General features: G+C 40.2%; 2 protein-coding genes across 12 annotated transcripts in view; both read right to left on the bottom strand.

Moving 5' to 3' along the window:
- SH3KBP1 (SH3 domain containing kinase binding protein 1) overlaps window positions 1-2431 on the bottom strand; it is a 339518-nt gene extending 337087 nt beyond the window's left edge. The window contains exon 1 of the mRNA XM_073356811.1: window positions 1959-2431. Within this exon, the coding sequence (XP_073212912.1) occupies window positions 1959-1962 (4 nt within the window). The 5' untranslated portion in view covers window positions 1963-2431. The remainder of the gene's footprint in view (window positions 1-1958) is intronic.
- Window positions 2432-8252: 5821 nt separating this feature from the next.
- Window positions 8253-17311, bottom strand: part of BCLAF3 (BCLAF1 and THRAP3 family member 3) — a 59425-nt gene continuing 50366 nt past the window's right edge. For 5 of the 11 annotated variants that reach the window (XM_073356927.1, XM_073356850.1, XM_073356876.1 and 2 more), the window contains 2 exons: window positions 17117-17272; window positions 13022-13400 (listed from right to left, as the gene is read on the bottom strand). In XM_073356927.1, coding sequence (XP_073213028.1) covers window positions 13371-13400; window positions 17117-17272 — 186 coding nt within the window. In that variant the 3' untranslated portion in view covers window positions 13022-13370. Of the gene's footprint in view, window positions 10837-13021; window positions 13401-13788; window positions 13818-17116; window positions 17273-17311 lie in introns of those variants that run through there. The other 6 variants (XR_012160363.1, XR_012160361.1, XM_073356886.1 and 3 more) reach the window with 6 other exon arrangements.

Consider the following 17311-nt stretch of genomic DNA (forward strand, 5'->3'; position numbering starts at 1 on the left):
CATAGTCTTCTAAAATGCACCAATGAAGTGAGGTGTTCTGGGATGCTGGCCTACTGTCAACCAGCAACTGAGCTCAGATCAAAGCAACCGAATCTGTTCCTGTGACTGAATGCACTTCATTTTGGACTGCAGGACTAACTGAAGTTCAAGAGCAAAAAGCTGGTGCTTAATCTTGTGTATCTTTGTGCATTACAGTAGTTATGTAGATTTTCATAAATATCCCTCTAACATGTCAAGTAGCAGTAGCAATGTGGTGATTTTCAAATGACCAAATATCACTATAGATACCGAAATCTGGAGTATGCCTGCACATGTAAGTGCCCATATCCGCTCACTGTAATTGACAGGATACAGACACCTCAAAAGGAGACCTAATGTTGACACCATTCTATCTGCTCTTTGCCTTCATTGTACGCAAAATGGGGTGGCAGTATAAGAGAGAAAACTTAAAAGCTAGCTCTTAAAGTACACTTAGCCACTTCCCCAAGTCTAGTTACAGCTGCACATGCAAGAGTTTGTGCGCACACACCAGGAGTCTATAAAACACCATGGCAGGGGTTCTCTTTTGTTGCCTTCTTTCACTATTCCTCCCCAATCTACAAAAGCGTGAGTGTGTTCCACACAGAGCGCTAAACATATTGGACGGATACAACAGCGTCTGGCCCTGTTCAGGAGTGAGCAGGCTGTGGCCCATGTGTGCGCCTCCAAGCCAGCCGGAGCCTGGCACTGCTGTCACCCTGCCTCTCTTCAGCTCCAGGCTCAGCATAACAGGACAGGTTTCAGAGTAGCAGCTGTGTTAGTCTGTATTCGCAAAAAGAAAAGGAGTACTTGTGGCACCTTAGAAACTAACCAATTTATTTGAGCATAAGCTTTCCTGAGCTACTTAGTCTCTAAGGTGCCACTAGTACTCCTTTTCTTTTTGCATGACAGGGGACAATTCACCCCCCGGGCTCTACGGGCACAGCAGGGGAGCATCCGAGCAACCCCCATACCTCGGGCTCTTCCCAACACCTACAAACTGAGCAGCATGGGTAAGTCTCGCCTTCCACCAGCTGCCGCGCTCCTCGCTAGCCGGGTACTGAGCCCACCACCCCACGCCAGGCGTGCGCCCGTCGCCCGGCTGGATGCACCAGGACTCGCAAACCAGACACAACCTCTTCCCCAAATCCACGCGAGCCGCCCCTGCAGCGCGAGCTGCTCTGAGGATTAACAAGGCAGGCTGCGGAGGGAGAGCGCGCAGCGGGTTGCAGAACCGACCCTGGGTAACAGCCTGACAGGGCTGCTCGGCTCCCGGGATGCAACGTAGGGCAGCGAAAGCAACGCCTCGCCTCTGTGCGGCCCCCGCCCGCACACCCTGGGACATGTCAAACCTCGAGCAGGCCTCTCAGATTTCCTGCCTCGCAGGAAGGCAACAGCCGCTGCACTCATCAGCGCGGCTGCTCGAGCACCTCGGCAGGAAAAGTGCAGCCTGCGCGCCTCGGGCCCCCCCGGGTCTGCTCTCCCTCGCACGCCAGCCTCTCGAGGCTGCATTTCACCCCCTTGCCGGCCGGCAGCCCAACAGCGGCTCCCGCAGCAAACACAAGCCCGCGGGTCAGCTGGAGAAATCGCAAACGTGTCAACCCAGCTTTGCAATCACCGCCCGCCCCAAGGGGATGGGTCCCCATCCCTTCCCCGCTCCTCGCCGCCCCGGCCCCGGCGCTGCACAGCCACGCGTCCACCCTTCACTCCGCCTAGCCCGGGAAAACACTTCGCGAGCCGGGGGGGGGGCGGGGGGGCGAGGAAAGGCAGCAGGCGCCCCGGGGAAGCCGGGGAGCCTCCAGCCCGGCGGGAGACGGCAGCCTCCGGATCTCTAGCCCGCCCTGGTCACCCATCCGCCCGCCCGCCCAGTCCTGGGGGCGTCCTGCGGAAAGGAGACGCGCCCAGGAGCTCCCCGCGCCGCAGCCCGAGCTCACACTCACCCATGGATGTGGAGCCGGGCTCTGCCCGGCAGCGGGGACAGGCTGAAACTTGGGGACAGGCTGGACAAGCCGCGGGGACGGGAGCGCGTTTAAAGCCACGGGTCGGGGGTGGGAGCCAAGCGGAGCGGAGGATGCTGACTGAGGCAGCCGGGCTGCGTGGTGCTGCTTCTCGCTAGCGGCTCCTCTGCTCTCGTCGGCATCCAAACCGCAGAAATAGGACGAGACCGGGGGGGGGAAGGGGGGGAGAGAGACGCAGTTTCCGCAAAGGACCTGAGCCCCCGCTGCTGCCCTGCACCGGGGGCAGCCGGGCTCGGCGAGCGGGGGGGCGGCTGCTTATGGGCGGCGACTCCCCCTCTTGGGTTCCGCGTGTGCAGCGGGGCAAGTCTGAATCCAGACCTGGGTCCCCCCCCTCCCCGCCCCAGGCGCCGCCACGCTGGGCGCTGCCGCCGCAATCAGCGGCTCCGCTCGGCGGGAAGTGTCGCGAGAACGCGCCACAGCCCGGCTGCACCGCCTCGGCCCCGCGCCGCCCGCAGCAGCCGCGGCGGCGGCAGGGAGGAGAGAAGGGGGCTAGTGACCCTCCTGAGGCAGAGGCGAGAGGCGCAGGCGTGGGGAAAACTCAGCTCCCGGGGTCCGCCCAGGGAAGGCTGGGGATGCTGCTCCTCCCCCTAGGGACAGTTAAAGAGGGAGGCAGCTTTCAGGCCGGGGGCGAGGGGAGAGACAGTGGCAGATCTAGGCTGTTGCTTAATAAAACACCACAGGGATGACCATACCCTGGCCTCATAGCCACTGACTGAGGTTTGGGGATTGGTTTTAACGTCAGGCAGCGAAAACAGTCGGGGTAGGCTATAAACAACACGCACAACCCCTTGGAGAGCGGAGGTTCCACGCCCCTGAACGGTTTCTGACACCTAAACTTCAAATACCTCCCAAATTCAAAGCTCTATATTGAACTGAAACCTCCACAAGTGTGCTAGCATATATGCCAGCAGCTGTACTTTTCACTCCATGCATCTGAAGTGGGTTTTTTACCCGAAAAAGCTTATGCGCAAATAAATCTGTTAGTCTTTAAGGTGCCCCTCAACTCCTTGTTTTTAATCGAGAGTTGTTGCTCTAGATGAGTACTTTCCAAGGCTCTTAGGAGACGTTCTATTAGTTTGTAGCCCTGTATGATTCAGGGGGTGTTGAAACATAGAGGGTCTGTAAAGCACTCTATTCTTGGTGACCAGATAGAAACAGCTCTTTAATACAGATTCTAATGAGAATGTATAGACCACCTCAGTAAAGCTATTCCAGCTGGAGTGAAGTGGCATGACAAAAAGACCTGAGCTCTGTAGCGCTCAAAAGCTTGTCTCTCTCACCAATAGAAGTTAGTCCAATAAAAGATACCTCACCCATCTTTTAAAAGAAAAAAAAAAAAAAAAAAAAGAGTACTTGTGGCACCTTAGAGACTAACCAATTTATTTGAGCATGAGCTTTCGTGAGCTACAGCAAGTGAGCTGTAGCTCACGAAAGCTTATGCTCAAATAAATTGGTTAGTCTCTAAGGTGCCACAAGTACTCCTTTTCTTTTTGCGAATACAGACTAACACGGCTGTTACTCTGACACCTCACCCATCTTGTTGCTATGGAAAAAAGAGATACAGACATCAGTAAGAAGACAAGGCATCAAAGCTGCTGTAACTGACAGAGTCGAGGAGGCTAGATCATAAGAGACAGATTTAATTTAAAAAAAAACTTTCATGTATAGTTGAAAGTAGGAACAATCACTCAAGTATAAGGATTTGAAGTCTGCATTTGAAGACAATGAACACTTGTGACGTTGACACAATGAAACAGTATCAAAATGATTCATTAGCTATTTCAGGAACAGTAACATGTTTGGACAGAAAGAGGCCAAGTGGCCTGTCTCAGCTTCCCTACCTATTTGGTAACTGGTGTTTTTCCGAGGTTAGAGTGTATGTAGAAGTTCAAGGGTCTTTGGAAGAGCTATACATATCAACTGAAGCAGACTCGCATTAAGAGGGGGAAAAAATTAAGAACTACAGAATCAATTTTAAATGGTAAGGTGTAGGAAATGTAATCTAAAGAGATATTTGCACTACTGAGCAGCTTTAACTGCCCAAGGCTGCTGTAGACTATTTCTTTAACTCTCCCTAGCATTAATTTAGCAGTGACAATGGAAAAATGCTAGCAGCCAAAATGATATAGATTTAACATGTGGAGCATATTCTTTCCTGTTTGAAAAATAGCTCTCAGGTATCAGAAAAGCAGAAATTATAAAAACACCTCAGTGGAGGCAGAATTGTCTATAAGTAGAAAAATGCTTTGATGCAATTTATTTGGACATCAGAATCTGTATTTTTGAAATCTAGACTTGAACTGTTTCAATGTAGAAAAATAGATGATCTCAGAACATAAACTCCACAGGGTAAGTGGCATGATTTCAGTTTTCGATGTCACGCACACATTGTGCTTTATAAATACCTAGGTTTAATTTTTTAGTAATACAGTATGTCTATTAGAACTAACTTTTGTTCAACTATAAAGCTATGTCCGTAGGAGAGTGATTCCATATGCTCAAGGAGTTTAAACTGAACCAGCTTAGACTTAACTGTATTCCTCTTATTGTTTAAAGTACTGGAATTTTACGTTTTGAAAAAAATATATTACATGTCCAAAAAAGAAAAAAGTGTGCACAGAATGGCTTATAATGTTAAATGATTTCTGTTTTTATTAGATGTATCTGTAAGGAAAATAGTAAAACAAATCCAACACACAATAGGGACAGAATAGAAATGTAAGAGGAGCAAGGTAGGAAGAGTATCTCGTAGAGTCAGCTTTCACTGAAAAGAAGAATCAAGCCAACTTGTCCATTAACGTAGTTCCATCAAAAGCAGAGTAGAGATGTAAACTGAAAGGTATTGTTTCACTTTTCACTCCAGGCAATGGCATTGGAACATTTCTTGTAGTCATTCTTCCAGTCAGGGAGTGGAGGATTCTCTAACACATCACAGCCTGGCTCTTCACATACAAATGCAACCATACAAAGTCTGCACAAGGTCCAATTTACATCTGTCTCATGTACTAAATTCATCACATTTCCACAATATGAACTGAGGTTTAAGGTCTTTTTAAAATAACCAAACACCCCTTTTATAATGGCTTTCCTCTATTTTTTAAATCTGTGGGATAACCAGAAAGTGTGGAAATACAACTGCTGAAATTGTAGTGCTGGAAAGGTCTATTCTGACACAACCCATCTGCCTCCATTTAAGAAGAGTCCAAGATCATAAGTAAATAATGTGCCAACCTCTATTTAGAATTGATGGAACTAGTTTTGATAAAAGAATGAGGATGATTCCATTGTAGAATGTTAATTGCTCCAGTTGTGGTTCTAAGGAGCTTAAGGTGTACTGGAGAAATTGGTATACCTCATTAGGCTATGTCTACACTACCGCGGTAAGTCGACCTACGCTACGCAATTCCAGCTACATCATTCACATAGCTGGAGTTGACATACCTTAGGTCAAGTTACCGCAGGATCTACACCGCGGGGGGGTCAACAGGAAAAACTCTCCCATCCACTTTCCTTACTCTTTTCGTCGGGGGTAGAGTACAGAGGTTGACTGAAGAGCGATCTGCTGTCGACTTGGCAGGTCTTCACTAGACCCGCTAAATCTACCGCTGGTGGATCAATATCAGAGCATTGATCCGGGCTGTAGTGTAAACATAACCTTAGAAAGAGGAGCATTTCTTCAGCAGTTTCTACAGGGATGGATCAGTGCTGGCAGGGAGACAGATGCCACAGTGTCTTCCAGTTTTCACAAACTGGCTTACTCCTATGTACAATTCCCAACTAGGCTCTCAGAATCAGAAAACTTCTTCCCTTCTGCTAAAGCACACTAGCAACTTCTGTCCAGCTTGAAGGAAACCACTCTAAAATAATTACTGTATTTGAATTAGCCAGTTTCCCAAGGATTAAAGCATGGAGATAATATACTCCCATCCTGGAAAGCGAAAAAAAGCTTTTTCTATAGTGTAGGCACTTTGTGGCTGGAAGCATCATTAGTTGTATGTTCATGCAGTGCCAACTACAAAAGGGACCTGATATGGTTAAGGCCTCAAGATGGTATCATAATATCCCAAAATAGCTTTCTAAGCCCTTTACTTTGCCAAAAGAATGACATACACTTAATACATTATTGAATAATATATTAGAGATAAGGATATCTTTAGAAAAGAAGGCATTTGGAAAAGAAAATTAATCTTCAACTACACTGTTTGCTTAGAAAAATGTAAGGATTTGTTAAAATGCACATTGCCCTGATGTATGGGATGTGATTATATATTTTAGATAAAAATGATTTTTTTGACTGATGTATTTCTCAGGAAACAAAAGCTCAACCATATGTAGGATGCAATTTTCAAAAGCACATAATTGTTCTTGTTGATTTTTAGGGAGACTTGTGCTCTTCAAAAAACAACAAGGAGTCGGTGGCACCTTAAAGACTAACAGATTTATTTGGGCATAAGCTTTTGTGGGTAAAAAACACTTCTTCAGATACATGGAATGAAAAGTATTGATGCAGGCATATATATACACTGACACATGAAGAGACGGGAGTTACCTCACAAGAGGAGAACCAGCGTTGACCACTGTGTGGAGGACTGTGATTCATAAATATTAATTTGGATCCTTGCAATTTTAGGGAAAGAATGAACTTTCTCGGCAATTGGTTAGAAAAAGGCAAACATTTAATTTTTGACTTTTGAGTTTCAAGAGGGAGAGTAGCCATGCCTCTTAAGGGCCTTTCAGGGCCTAAACTCTGAGTAGTGTTACTTTTATACATTTTAGTGTCATGTAAAAGGATGGCATCACAAAAAGATACACACACTTATCAGACTACTGGAGTGCAGAGCACACACTTTTCTCAAGGTGATCTCTTAAATTTTAGAAATTGGAACAATACAAATGTGAATTTAGATGTGATCAGAAATATTAGATTTGACTCTGTTAAGCCGAAAGATGCTATAGAGGACAAAAGTAATCTAGAAAGTTAGTGACTTTCTGACTGCAATTGAAAATATTCTATCCTTCAGCCCTATCCCTAGATTCTAAGGTCACTTATTACAGTACTTTCCATTTTGTTAAAAATCGAGGTTTTAAAAACTGTAAAGTGATGTGTGTAAACTAGCATAGATGGGCTTGAGATTGTTACAGCAGTTTTAAATATTCAACAGAAATGTACTCACACAGCAAATGCATGCCTCCCCATAAGTGGTGTACAAATAACCAGGATTTGCAACAAAAAGGATATAGAACGACATCTTTTGAATGGAATAAGTGATATATTCAGAACCTATCCTAGAGTTTTCTACTGTATCCATCATAATACCCAAACATTATTGTTCTAAGAATTCAAGAACATTTGTGGGCACTATAAAGACAAGAAATATGAAATAGAAGCAATGCTACTACACCCCATATTAGCTAGAAAGGAAACGTACCCAAAATTATAACTATATTAAAACTTTACATTCACAAAAGAGCAATGGATGAAGCCTTGAAGAAAAAAAGCAATCTAGTACACAAATATTTTTATGGACTACATTTTTACAGAAAGAATCTAGCAGAATTTTTTCTAAGGAAAACTGGACACTACTTCAATAACTACACATGATTATCAATTCCTGATCCTAAAACAACTCATTAAAACAATTTGCAACTCTAAAAAATTAAATTTGTTAAAACATCTATTTAGAGTTTGTAAGAACAATCTCTGTATTAACATAGGTTTCAGAGTAACAGCCGTGTTAGTCTGTATTCACAAAAAGAAAAGGAGTACTTGTGGCACCTTAGAGACTAACCAATTTATTTGAGCATAAGCTTTAGTGAGCTACAGCTCACTTCATCGGATGCATACTGTGGAAAGTTTAGAAGATCTTATTATATACACACAAAGCATGAAAAAAATCTCCTCCCACCCCACTCTCCAACAAGAGAGTGGGGTGGGAGGAGGTATTTTTTCATGCTTTGTGTGTATATATAATAAGATTTTCTAAACTTTCCACAGTATGCATCCGATGAAGATCTTATTATATACACACAAAGCATGAAAAAATACCTCCTCCCACCCCACTCTCTTGTTGGAGAGTGGGGTGGGAGGAGATTTTTTTCATGCTTTGTGTGTATATAATAAGATCTTCTAAACTTTCCACAGTATGCATCCGATGAAGTGAGCTGTAGCTCACTAAAGCTTATGCTCAAATAAATTGGTTAGTCTCTAAGGTGCCACAAGTACTCCTTTTCTTTTTGTATTAACATAGTATCTGTACAGAGTCAAACATAAGCATACTTGAATGACAATATATATGTTAATGATCAGGAAACTATTAAACACAATTATAGTGAATCAAGAGACTAAGTCATACTTTAGAAAGTTTTACTCGCAACAGTGAAGATTAAAAAAAAATACTATGCCCCACCACACCAGCTGAAACAATCATGTTAAACTTAAAAAAAGCATTTAAAAAGGTTTAATGGAGAGGAACTGCAGTATAGATTGGGTCTACTTTAAATTTATTTCTTAACAATGGATAGCTAGCCACATCTTTGCTGGATGGAAAATTGTTGATAATGGCTAAACAAAGGAAAGAAGCTTTTGTTGTTCCAAGGACTGTTTACTTAATCAGCAACTCACTGGGAGGGCCCTTCGCCAACCCCATTAACTAGAATAAAAACAGTCACAAGAAAAAGAAACCGGTCACAAAATAAGATTAGCAACTAAATTATTTACAGAATATTACACCAACATTTCAAGACTATGAGATTTAAATGACTCAGACAAGATTCAGAGCAACAACTACTATAGTGTAGTGGGCAGGGGGGAAGTATATGAAGAAAGCAGGGAGGCACAAGTCTGTGCTAAATCACATGCCTCAGTATTTATTCAAGAAACAGGCTAAGGGCTTTGTTATAAGAGTGGTTATGTCAACTCCTTATCACTGAAATTCTCTCTTAGCCAAGACTGAGATAGGACAGTGGTTAACATTTAACTGATTCCTAGAAGTCTAATAAAGAGTTAGAGGGTTATAGGTAAGCACTCATAGTTCTTGCGGTTGCTATTTTAAAATTATATTTATGGTACTTTTCTTTGCAGGGATGCTGAAGCACCAAGTATCTTCCTAACCTGCACCCGTGGAATAAAGTCATGTCATAGGCAAGAGATCTGTGCATATATCTAGGCACTAAGTTTTTGCACATTTTTGCTGCACTAGGTAGTGTAAAAAGTTTAAGATTTCCCCTTTAACCAAGAAATACAGACAACTTGGCAAGGGTGGCACTAACTGCAGTTTAAACAGAGGCAAAATGTGTGTCCTGTTTCTAAAGACCTTGGAAAAGCAGATTCTTCCAGCAGGTAAAGCAAAGTTTAGTAAGGATTGTATGCTCTGTTCTTCCTCTGAGGTCAATACTAAAAAGCCAAGTGTATTTTCCAAGTCGTCCTTATCACTTACCACCAGTATCTTAATCACTTAACTGAAGCCTCTCTTACTCTGTCCATCATATCTGAGTCAAGATGGAGATGCATTTTTCCATGGACTGAAAAGCCAGTTTTGAAAAGCCTTCCTTTTCTATCGAGTTTCACAAAGACTTTCAACCTTTTGATTATCTGTGCAACTCTACGCTCAGACAGAGGAAGCTGAATGTCTGTTTCATCCAGATGCAGTGGAAAAGAGGATGGCACCTAGGTATAGTCAGTTAGTGTCCAGACTGGGCCTTCAGGTGAATCCCCAAAGAAATCAGTCATCTGCATTGAGGTAGTCTTCTTGTCTTAAAACCTGGATATAACCAAGTCCTTTACATAAGGTAAATTGTTAAATTTTGAAAAAGTTGTAAAATTAAGCAAACAGAAGAGGGTAAGGCAGAGCTCTACTAGTGTGTTAGCTCTCTAGTTTTCCAGTAACTCTCACAATTTTCTTAACTTTGGGAGTCTGACCATCAAAGTAAAAAAATTCCAAAAGATTAAATTAGGGTTCTAGCCATGCAATGTCAAATGTATATGCCAAAGCAATTACATACTTAAAAATGGAACTTTGATCATATTAACCATTGCATTTTTGGATAGTGGTGAAGAATAATTTAAACATTTCAATTTATAAATACAACTATTGGAAATATGACAAGCATCATTCTAGTACAGTCATTTTGAGATGACTGAAAGCAATTTAACAAAGATCTACACAAATTTAAATAAGAAAAACTAAAAAGAATGGCTGTCAGACATAATTACATATTCAACATCTAGCACTTCACAATAGTAGTGTCAATTGGCTTTGCCAATAAAAGGACATACCTATGCCTCCTCTTAGTTAAGCTACAATATGGAGGCTGAGAATTACTTGCATAGGGAAACAAAGTGGCTATTGTAATCCACAAATGTCTCCTACCCACATTTCCATCAAACTGATTTTGAAAATGACATTTTGTTTTTGTACAGCAAGAGGTTATTTTCCTTAATGCAGTACATTACAGAAAGGCACAGAATAATTTTATGATCTCATTTTTCTTATAACTCTCACTGACTTCCTCTTTCCTCTATTTCTGGGCTGCCTTTTGGTATTTCAGTCTATTATTCTCAGCAGATACATCACTGTATAGTATTCATCTGACACAGAAATCAGTTAAGTGTGCAGTGCTAAGTGAGCCAATTGTGTGTACATCTGTGTATATCACACAATATGTAATGAAGCCTTTGCACAATGTGAAGGGAGTCATCTCTGCAACATTCCCCCAATTAGCAGGACAGCAGATGCTCTTCAATGTAGATATCACACTGGATAACAACATGTAGTAGTAAGTCAGGCTGTTTTAAAAAGACCTAGAATTCAAGTAAATTCCTGTAAGCTAAAATATCTATACACCCAATTTATTCAATGAATGCAGTCGAGGAATCTTGAATTAGCATTGCTAAATTATTAGTAAACAATCATTTGTGCAAGTGGTGAGCTCTTAAGAAAAGCATGTCAAAGCAAATCAAAGTACAATGACTGAATGAGTAATGTTTGACATCCCCCGTCTAGAAAAGTTTATAAAGTTACAATGGCTACAGTCTAAAATTTGTAGCATTTGCAATGTGTTACCATCAATGGTCATCAGTCTCTTAAAATCGTGCACGGAACAAGGTATGACTGAAGTACAAAAGAAATAAAACCTACCCAGTGTCATAGCTAGAATCAGCAAAACATACTAGTCAGTTGGGGAAGTCATTCATATTTCTAATGTTGGAATTTTTGCATAAAATGTATTAACTTTACTGTCTGACTACACCAATATTGTATACTCCCACATAATGGTATCAATTTGCCTTATCAGATATGGTGAAGTTGTCTCATGTAACCATTTTTTCCTACTTGGCTCAAAATGTAATTCTTCTGAAGGACTTTTGTGAAAAAAATGAAAATGTTTCAGAAATAGTACAACACTGTATTGCCCCATAAAGCAACGCAGCTTCAACAGTTTACATTCTATTGTGTGTAAGTTTGTTTAAACGTATTTTTCCACATTCAGAAGCAGCATACCTGTTGGACAGTTTGAGCACAAATTGGGCCTAGATATGGACAGAGTCACTTTATCCAATCTCATATTTAAAATATTTACTGTACCTGTAAATTGTTAGCTGTATTGGTTTAAAAAAGAAAACCTTTCTAACTTAACTTTGCTGTTTGGCTTATGCACACCATAAGTTCCTGAAAAACTTAGTTTAATTTTTGAACAACGGAGCAGTGTATGTACATTACCTAAATCCTGTACTTAGCTTTTGGAAACATTCACAGAAGACGACAAGTCTATCTGTTGTTGAATCACAGTTATACTAATGAGTACTGCACATTATCCTACATGAGGACTAAACTGTGTACCGAAGTGTATGTCAAAGTTTTTAGGCAAATTTCAGTGTAACAACATTTTACAGTCCCTTGAACTATGGCTTAGGAGTTTCAATAAGTCAAATACTCCTATTATTAAAGGTACTCTAGAAAAATCATGCAGTATATATAGTTTATATCTTGATCTTCCCAAAAGTTGAGTGTTTTCCTTTGTATTTTCACATGCCTATTGAATGCACCAGCTTGCTGAATACATTCCATAAATGAGATTCTAACGTAATTTTATGGGTACTATCACATTGGAGATTACTAAAATGCACAAGACTGGATGACAATAACTTTCTTCTTAAAATTAATTAGAAAGTTTTTCCTGGAAAAGTTACTTGTTTTTACCTTTAGTGTACTTGTAATAAGAAGTCTGAAATAAATCTTTAAAACAAACAACCCTATCATATCTACATTAAGGCTCAAACTATAAATGGGAAATGAACACAATATTGCTTCAGGCCTCAGCATATTATGTATATCGGCCTGCTTGATTTTTGCATAAAGCATAACAATATTGAGGAGTGGTAAACTATGGAGAATAATTGGGATTTTAATAAAAAAAATTACAAGCTTTTTGCCTTAAACAGTTTCAGTTATAAACAGCTTTGTTAGAGAATATGCTCCTCTTATCTAATTTTTTAGATATCTTTAAGCCCACTTTTAGAATCAAGTAAGCCACTCAGTCATTTGTATCAGAAGATAAGAATGTGTTGCTAATCAAGAAATGATATATATGGAAAGTGATGACCCAGAATATTTCTGCATACAGGTCAACCAGTCCTTTAACTAACCCACGCATCTCAATGCAATTATAAGCTACTGCTATGTAATAAATGACATACCTACGCATTACTACACATTTTTAGCAAATGTTGGAAATTGTTACAACTTTTCTAACAATTTATTTACAAATTTATATATACATATATAAGTCAAAAACCCAACTAAATATAAAGCAAAAATAAATACAAAAGATTGTTCTAGGGAAATTACTCAAAAGAGCTGTAAACTCTATTGCACAACCTAAGAAGTCATTGTTTGGAGAGTCCTGAGCTAATATGCTGTCACTAAACAATTCAGGCACTTTCCCCACCCCCACCCCCCCCTTTTTTTTTTTATTATGTAAGCAATAAACTTTTCAACATATAAACCTCTGGGTATAACAACTCAAGTTCTATTCATAAAATCATGCTTAGAGAAAAAGTATTCAATAAATAAGACTCACTTCAATTTTTCTTTGAGACTTGTTTGCAAAAAGAACCAAAAGGTACCACACTAAACTTTTCAATTGAATACTGTAATTTAAAAGCAATTATTAAAACTGTAAAAAAGTTCTGCAGCATGCCACTACTGAAAAATAGTTATTTTATCGAGACAGTTAGTGTTAGTTCATTTCTCCCATTTTAATTCCTGATAAAGTTGTCAAAAAACAAACCGATGCTCCCTTGCCGTGTTATTGTATGTCTCCACTTAGCACAGTTCAGGTTTCTGTGGCAATGCCTGACTGTTCCTATTAAGAGGAAAAAATTGTTACTTCTAGGTCACAACAGTGGAAAAAACCTCTATTGGCTCATATTTTTATTATTTTAATTTTCACTATACGGTATGTAATAATGCACAAGACTTCTTACTAAAGCGGCCATGCTGCTATAAATAATAAGTAATCAGCTTTGCAAAATTTTACTTGCCAAGGACAAAATGTTTTAAACAGGTAATACTGTAGGGTTTTTTAGTCATTTAGCATCATAGCAAAGAGTAGGCGAGTATGAATCGTGCCCAGACTGGTACATTTTCATGTCAATTTTGCAAGGCTAAAGGAAATCATGCAATGTATGCCAATTTTTTCAAAGTCAGCAGCAGCTCACCCTCTCTGAAAAGCAGGGAACTTATTTATTTACCTTTAAGTGCTTATCCAACTTGGAAAATTCTGGTCAAAAAATATAAATATATACTAAACTGTCAAACTTGGGACCAGAAAAAAAACTGGTACAGTACAGTACAAACACTTAAATCTGTTTTTATTCACTCATAGCTAGGCTGTGAACCAGACATGCCAAACCCGCGAAAAACAAATCGAAATTGGGCTTGTTTTTGGCTGAATTGGCTTGTGAGTTGATTGTTGGCTAGTTTTTGGCTTGTAGCTTGTTGGGCTTGTAGCTTGTTGCTTTTTTGTTTTGGATCAGCAAGCAGGGGCAAGACTGGGAGAGAGGGGTGCACAGTGGGCCCACCACAGTCCCAGACTGCATGCCGAGGGGACAGAGTGTTGTGGTTCTCAGGGGACAGGGGAACAGTGTTGTGGTTCTCAGGGATTGGCTTGTTTTGGCCTTGTTTGGGATTAACTTGATTTTTGGCTTATTGTGAAAGTTGGGGTGCTTATTTACCGTGTGAAAGTTGGCAACTGTTGTGAACCCCTTCGTTCACAATACTGATGAGAAGTTACTCAAGCAGCCCCATTAATATCATTTGGACTACTTGTGTGAATAACTGCACACCAGTGCAGGCAGGGAGTTTACCCCTTAGAAGGCACATGGGTCATACAAAAGCAGCAGCTTTAATACCCTCATTAGAAAGAAGCACTCTTAAAACCTGAAAAGTACCTATTCTAGCAAATCAAAGTTTGTTAACGCACTATCCACTGAAAATACTTTGACTAACATGGTGAATAAACAGTAATTTTATTGTTTTGAATGTGTAGATTTATATTTAAGATGAGTTTTGGCTGACATGGAATTTGGTTATCCTTTATATTAATAGCACAATTGTAGTTTATAAAGGGTTCATACATGATTAAAAGATAAGCATATTAGAGATTGTTTAAGTAACTTCTTGACTTGCTAGACTTGAAAACAAACTTTTCATTAACGCTATTAATTATCAATACATTATAAAATGTGACTGGGAATTTTGTTTCAGGTAGAAGCTTCTGGAAAAATAATTTAGATTAAAAAAATTAAAATGGTTTACTTTGAACATCAAAGTATAATTTAAGTGGGGACATTCAATTCTTTTTAAAAAATCAACTTTCAGCAAGAAACACGATAGATTAGCACTTTCTAAAGAATCCATATAAATCATACCAATTGTAACCCATTTTAACAAATATCAACTATTTAACAAATTTACTATATGGATAGAAATACATGAATTACTGAAACGTAAGAACATGTTGCCATGAAGAGGCTTTCTAAACTGCTAGTTGCACACAGGAAAAAAGGCCACATCATACACTTTAATACAGGATTTATTTTACTTTAACTGGGAGGTATTAATTTTATAACCAATAAAGAAATCGAATATTAAAATGCCTAATTACACTGATCAACAATTCATGCTGTAATCTTTGGCAGCCAGATTTTAAGATTATTTTAATGAATTTTAAACAAGAATTTCTAACATCGAATTATAAAATAGCAATAGGAAATTTACATGGCAGTGACATCTGTTTGCTGTTTATAGTGAAGCAATTGTACATTTGTATTATAATACAAGTTTATAGTTCAGAATGATTCTGTATTCTGAAAATTGATCTTTCAGTCATTTTCTTTTTCCATCTAGCAAGCATGGGTATTTATCAGAGATATTAGAAAGGAATGGTCAGGACTGTCATTGTTTAGTGATGTGAGAAGCATGCCCTGTTCCCTCAGAGAAGTAATGTACTGTCTTTGCAGCGTTATCTACATGACTAAATCATTTGAATCAAGATCATTTGTCTGGCACGTTTAATAATTTGTAATATGGATTAGACACCATGGTTATAAAACAAGAAACGGAGATACATCTTAGACTATGCTGAGACAATTCAAATAGGAGCTTTAGGATGCCATAATAATACTGAGGTACCCTATTTGTTACTGAGCCTTACAATACTCATGACTCCTGACATGATTCTATAAATTGTAACATGATACTTCATCAGGTGCTACAACAGCGTTGTCCTGTGCACCCTACGAAGTTATTACAACATGGATACTCCTAACTGTGTCAGACTGTGCTCTGTCAAAATTACACTAATACCGATGGGAGATCCTACCAGTTCAGGGTACCCCAAAAATTCTCCATTAATTACTACTGCTGTAGCACATGACTTTGCAGAATGCTACCACTCATTTGAGTATTTTAAAAACTAAAAGTTGCACAACTAAGCAAGCTTATAAACAAACAGGAACATATTTCAGATATCCAATTTAAGAACATGGAATGGCCATACTGGGTCAGACCAATGGTCCATCTAGCCCAGTATCCTGTCTTCCAGCAGTGGCTGGTGCCAGATGCATCGGAGGTAGTGAACAGAACAGGGCAATTTTTTGAGTGATTCACTCCATCATCCAGTCCCACCTTCTAGCATGGGTAAAGATTGACAGGAGTTCAGTCTGCCTTTTATGCACAAGGATTGCCTGTAACGTATCCCAGTGCATCTAAGGATGTAAACATGAACATGCATTGTTCTGTATGCTGCTTGTCAATATAGCACTCCAATGTGTATGAATCAGATGGTTTATAAGGTGAATATTTGGCTTGGATCCTTAGGTAATGTACTGAAAAAGAACACATTCATACAATAGAATTTAGTTAGCCAATTGTTTGAAAGGACACACAAAATAGTCTTCAACCAGCTTCTCCACTTATAGATGGAAAATCAGCTTAGTTGAGCTGCAGAAAGGATCGCCCAAACTAAGATTTCAGAAGAGAGGCAAGGTCAGAGGCCACAGCTAACCAAAAGTCTCAGGGTATGTCTACACTTACTGTGGAGTGATGCTGCGGCGATCGATCCACCGGGGGGAGCGGGAGGGGTCAATTTAGCAGGTCTAGTGAAGACCCGCTAAAAATCGATTGCGGATCGCTCTCCCATCAACTCCAGAACTCCACTGGAATGAGAAGCGTAAGGTAAGTCGACAGGAGGGTTTCTCCCGTCGACCCAGCACGGTGTAGACACAGCAATAAGTCCACCTAAGAGATGTCGACATCAGCTACGTTATTCACATAGCTGGAGTTGCATAACTTAGGTTGACTTACCACCATAGTGTAGACCTGCCTCAGTTACCAAGTTTCCAGGAGTGGGGGGGAGGAGGGGAAGAATATCAATTTAGTACTTCAAAGAATATCCGAATATCCATACAAGATAGACAAACAACTCCAAGTGGATTCTGAAATAGAAGCTGATCATTTGGATACTCACATTTTATATATAAAAAAAGTTTAGGGAAAATTAATTTTAATCCAACTCACCTTTTCTTTCCTCAAAAATCCTTCCCTGAATTTATAAGTGGTAAATCCCCTTACACCAGCAGAACGTAGCCGCTGGTACTTAGCCTGAATATATAAACCCTTCTGTACTAAGCCTGATTTATAACTGTGTTGCAATCGACCATCTGTAAAGTTGTTCTGTAGAGGGGAAAAAAAGAAAAAATGGACAAAATGATC

This window comes from Lepidochelys kempii, chromosome 1 (genome assembly GCF_965140265.1).
Source record: "Lepidochelys kempii isolate rLepKem1 chromosome 1, rLepKem1.hap2, whole genome shotgun sequence".
Taxonomy (NCBI): Eukaryota; Metazoa; Chordata; order Testudines; family Cheloniidae; genus Lepidochelys; species Lepidochelys kempii.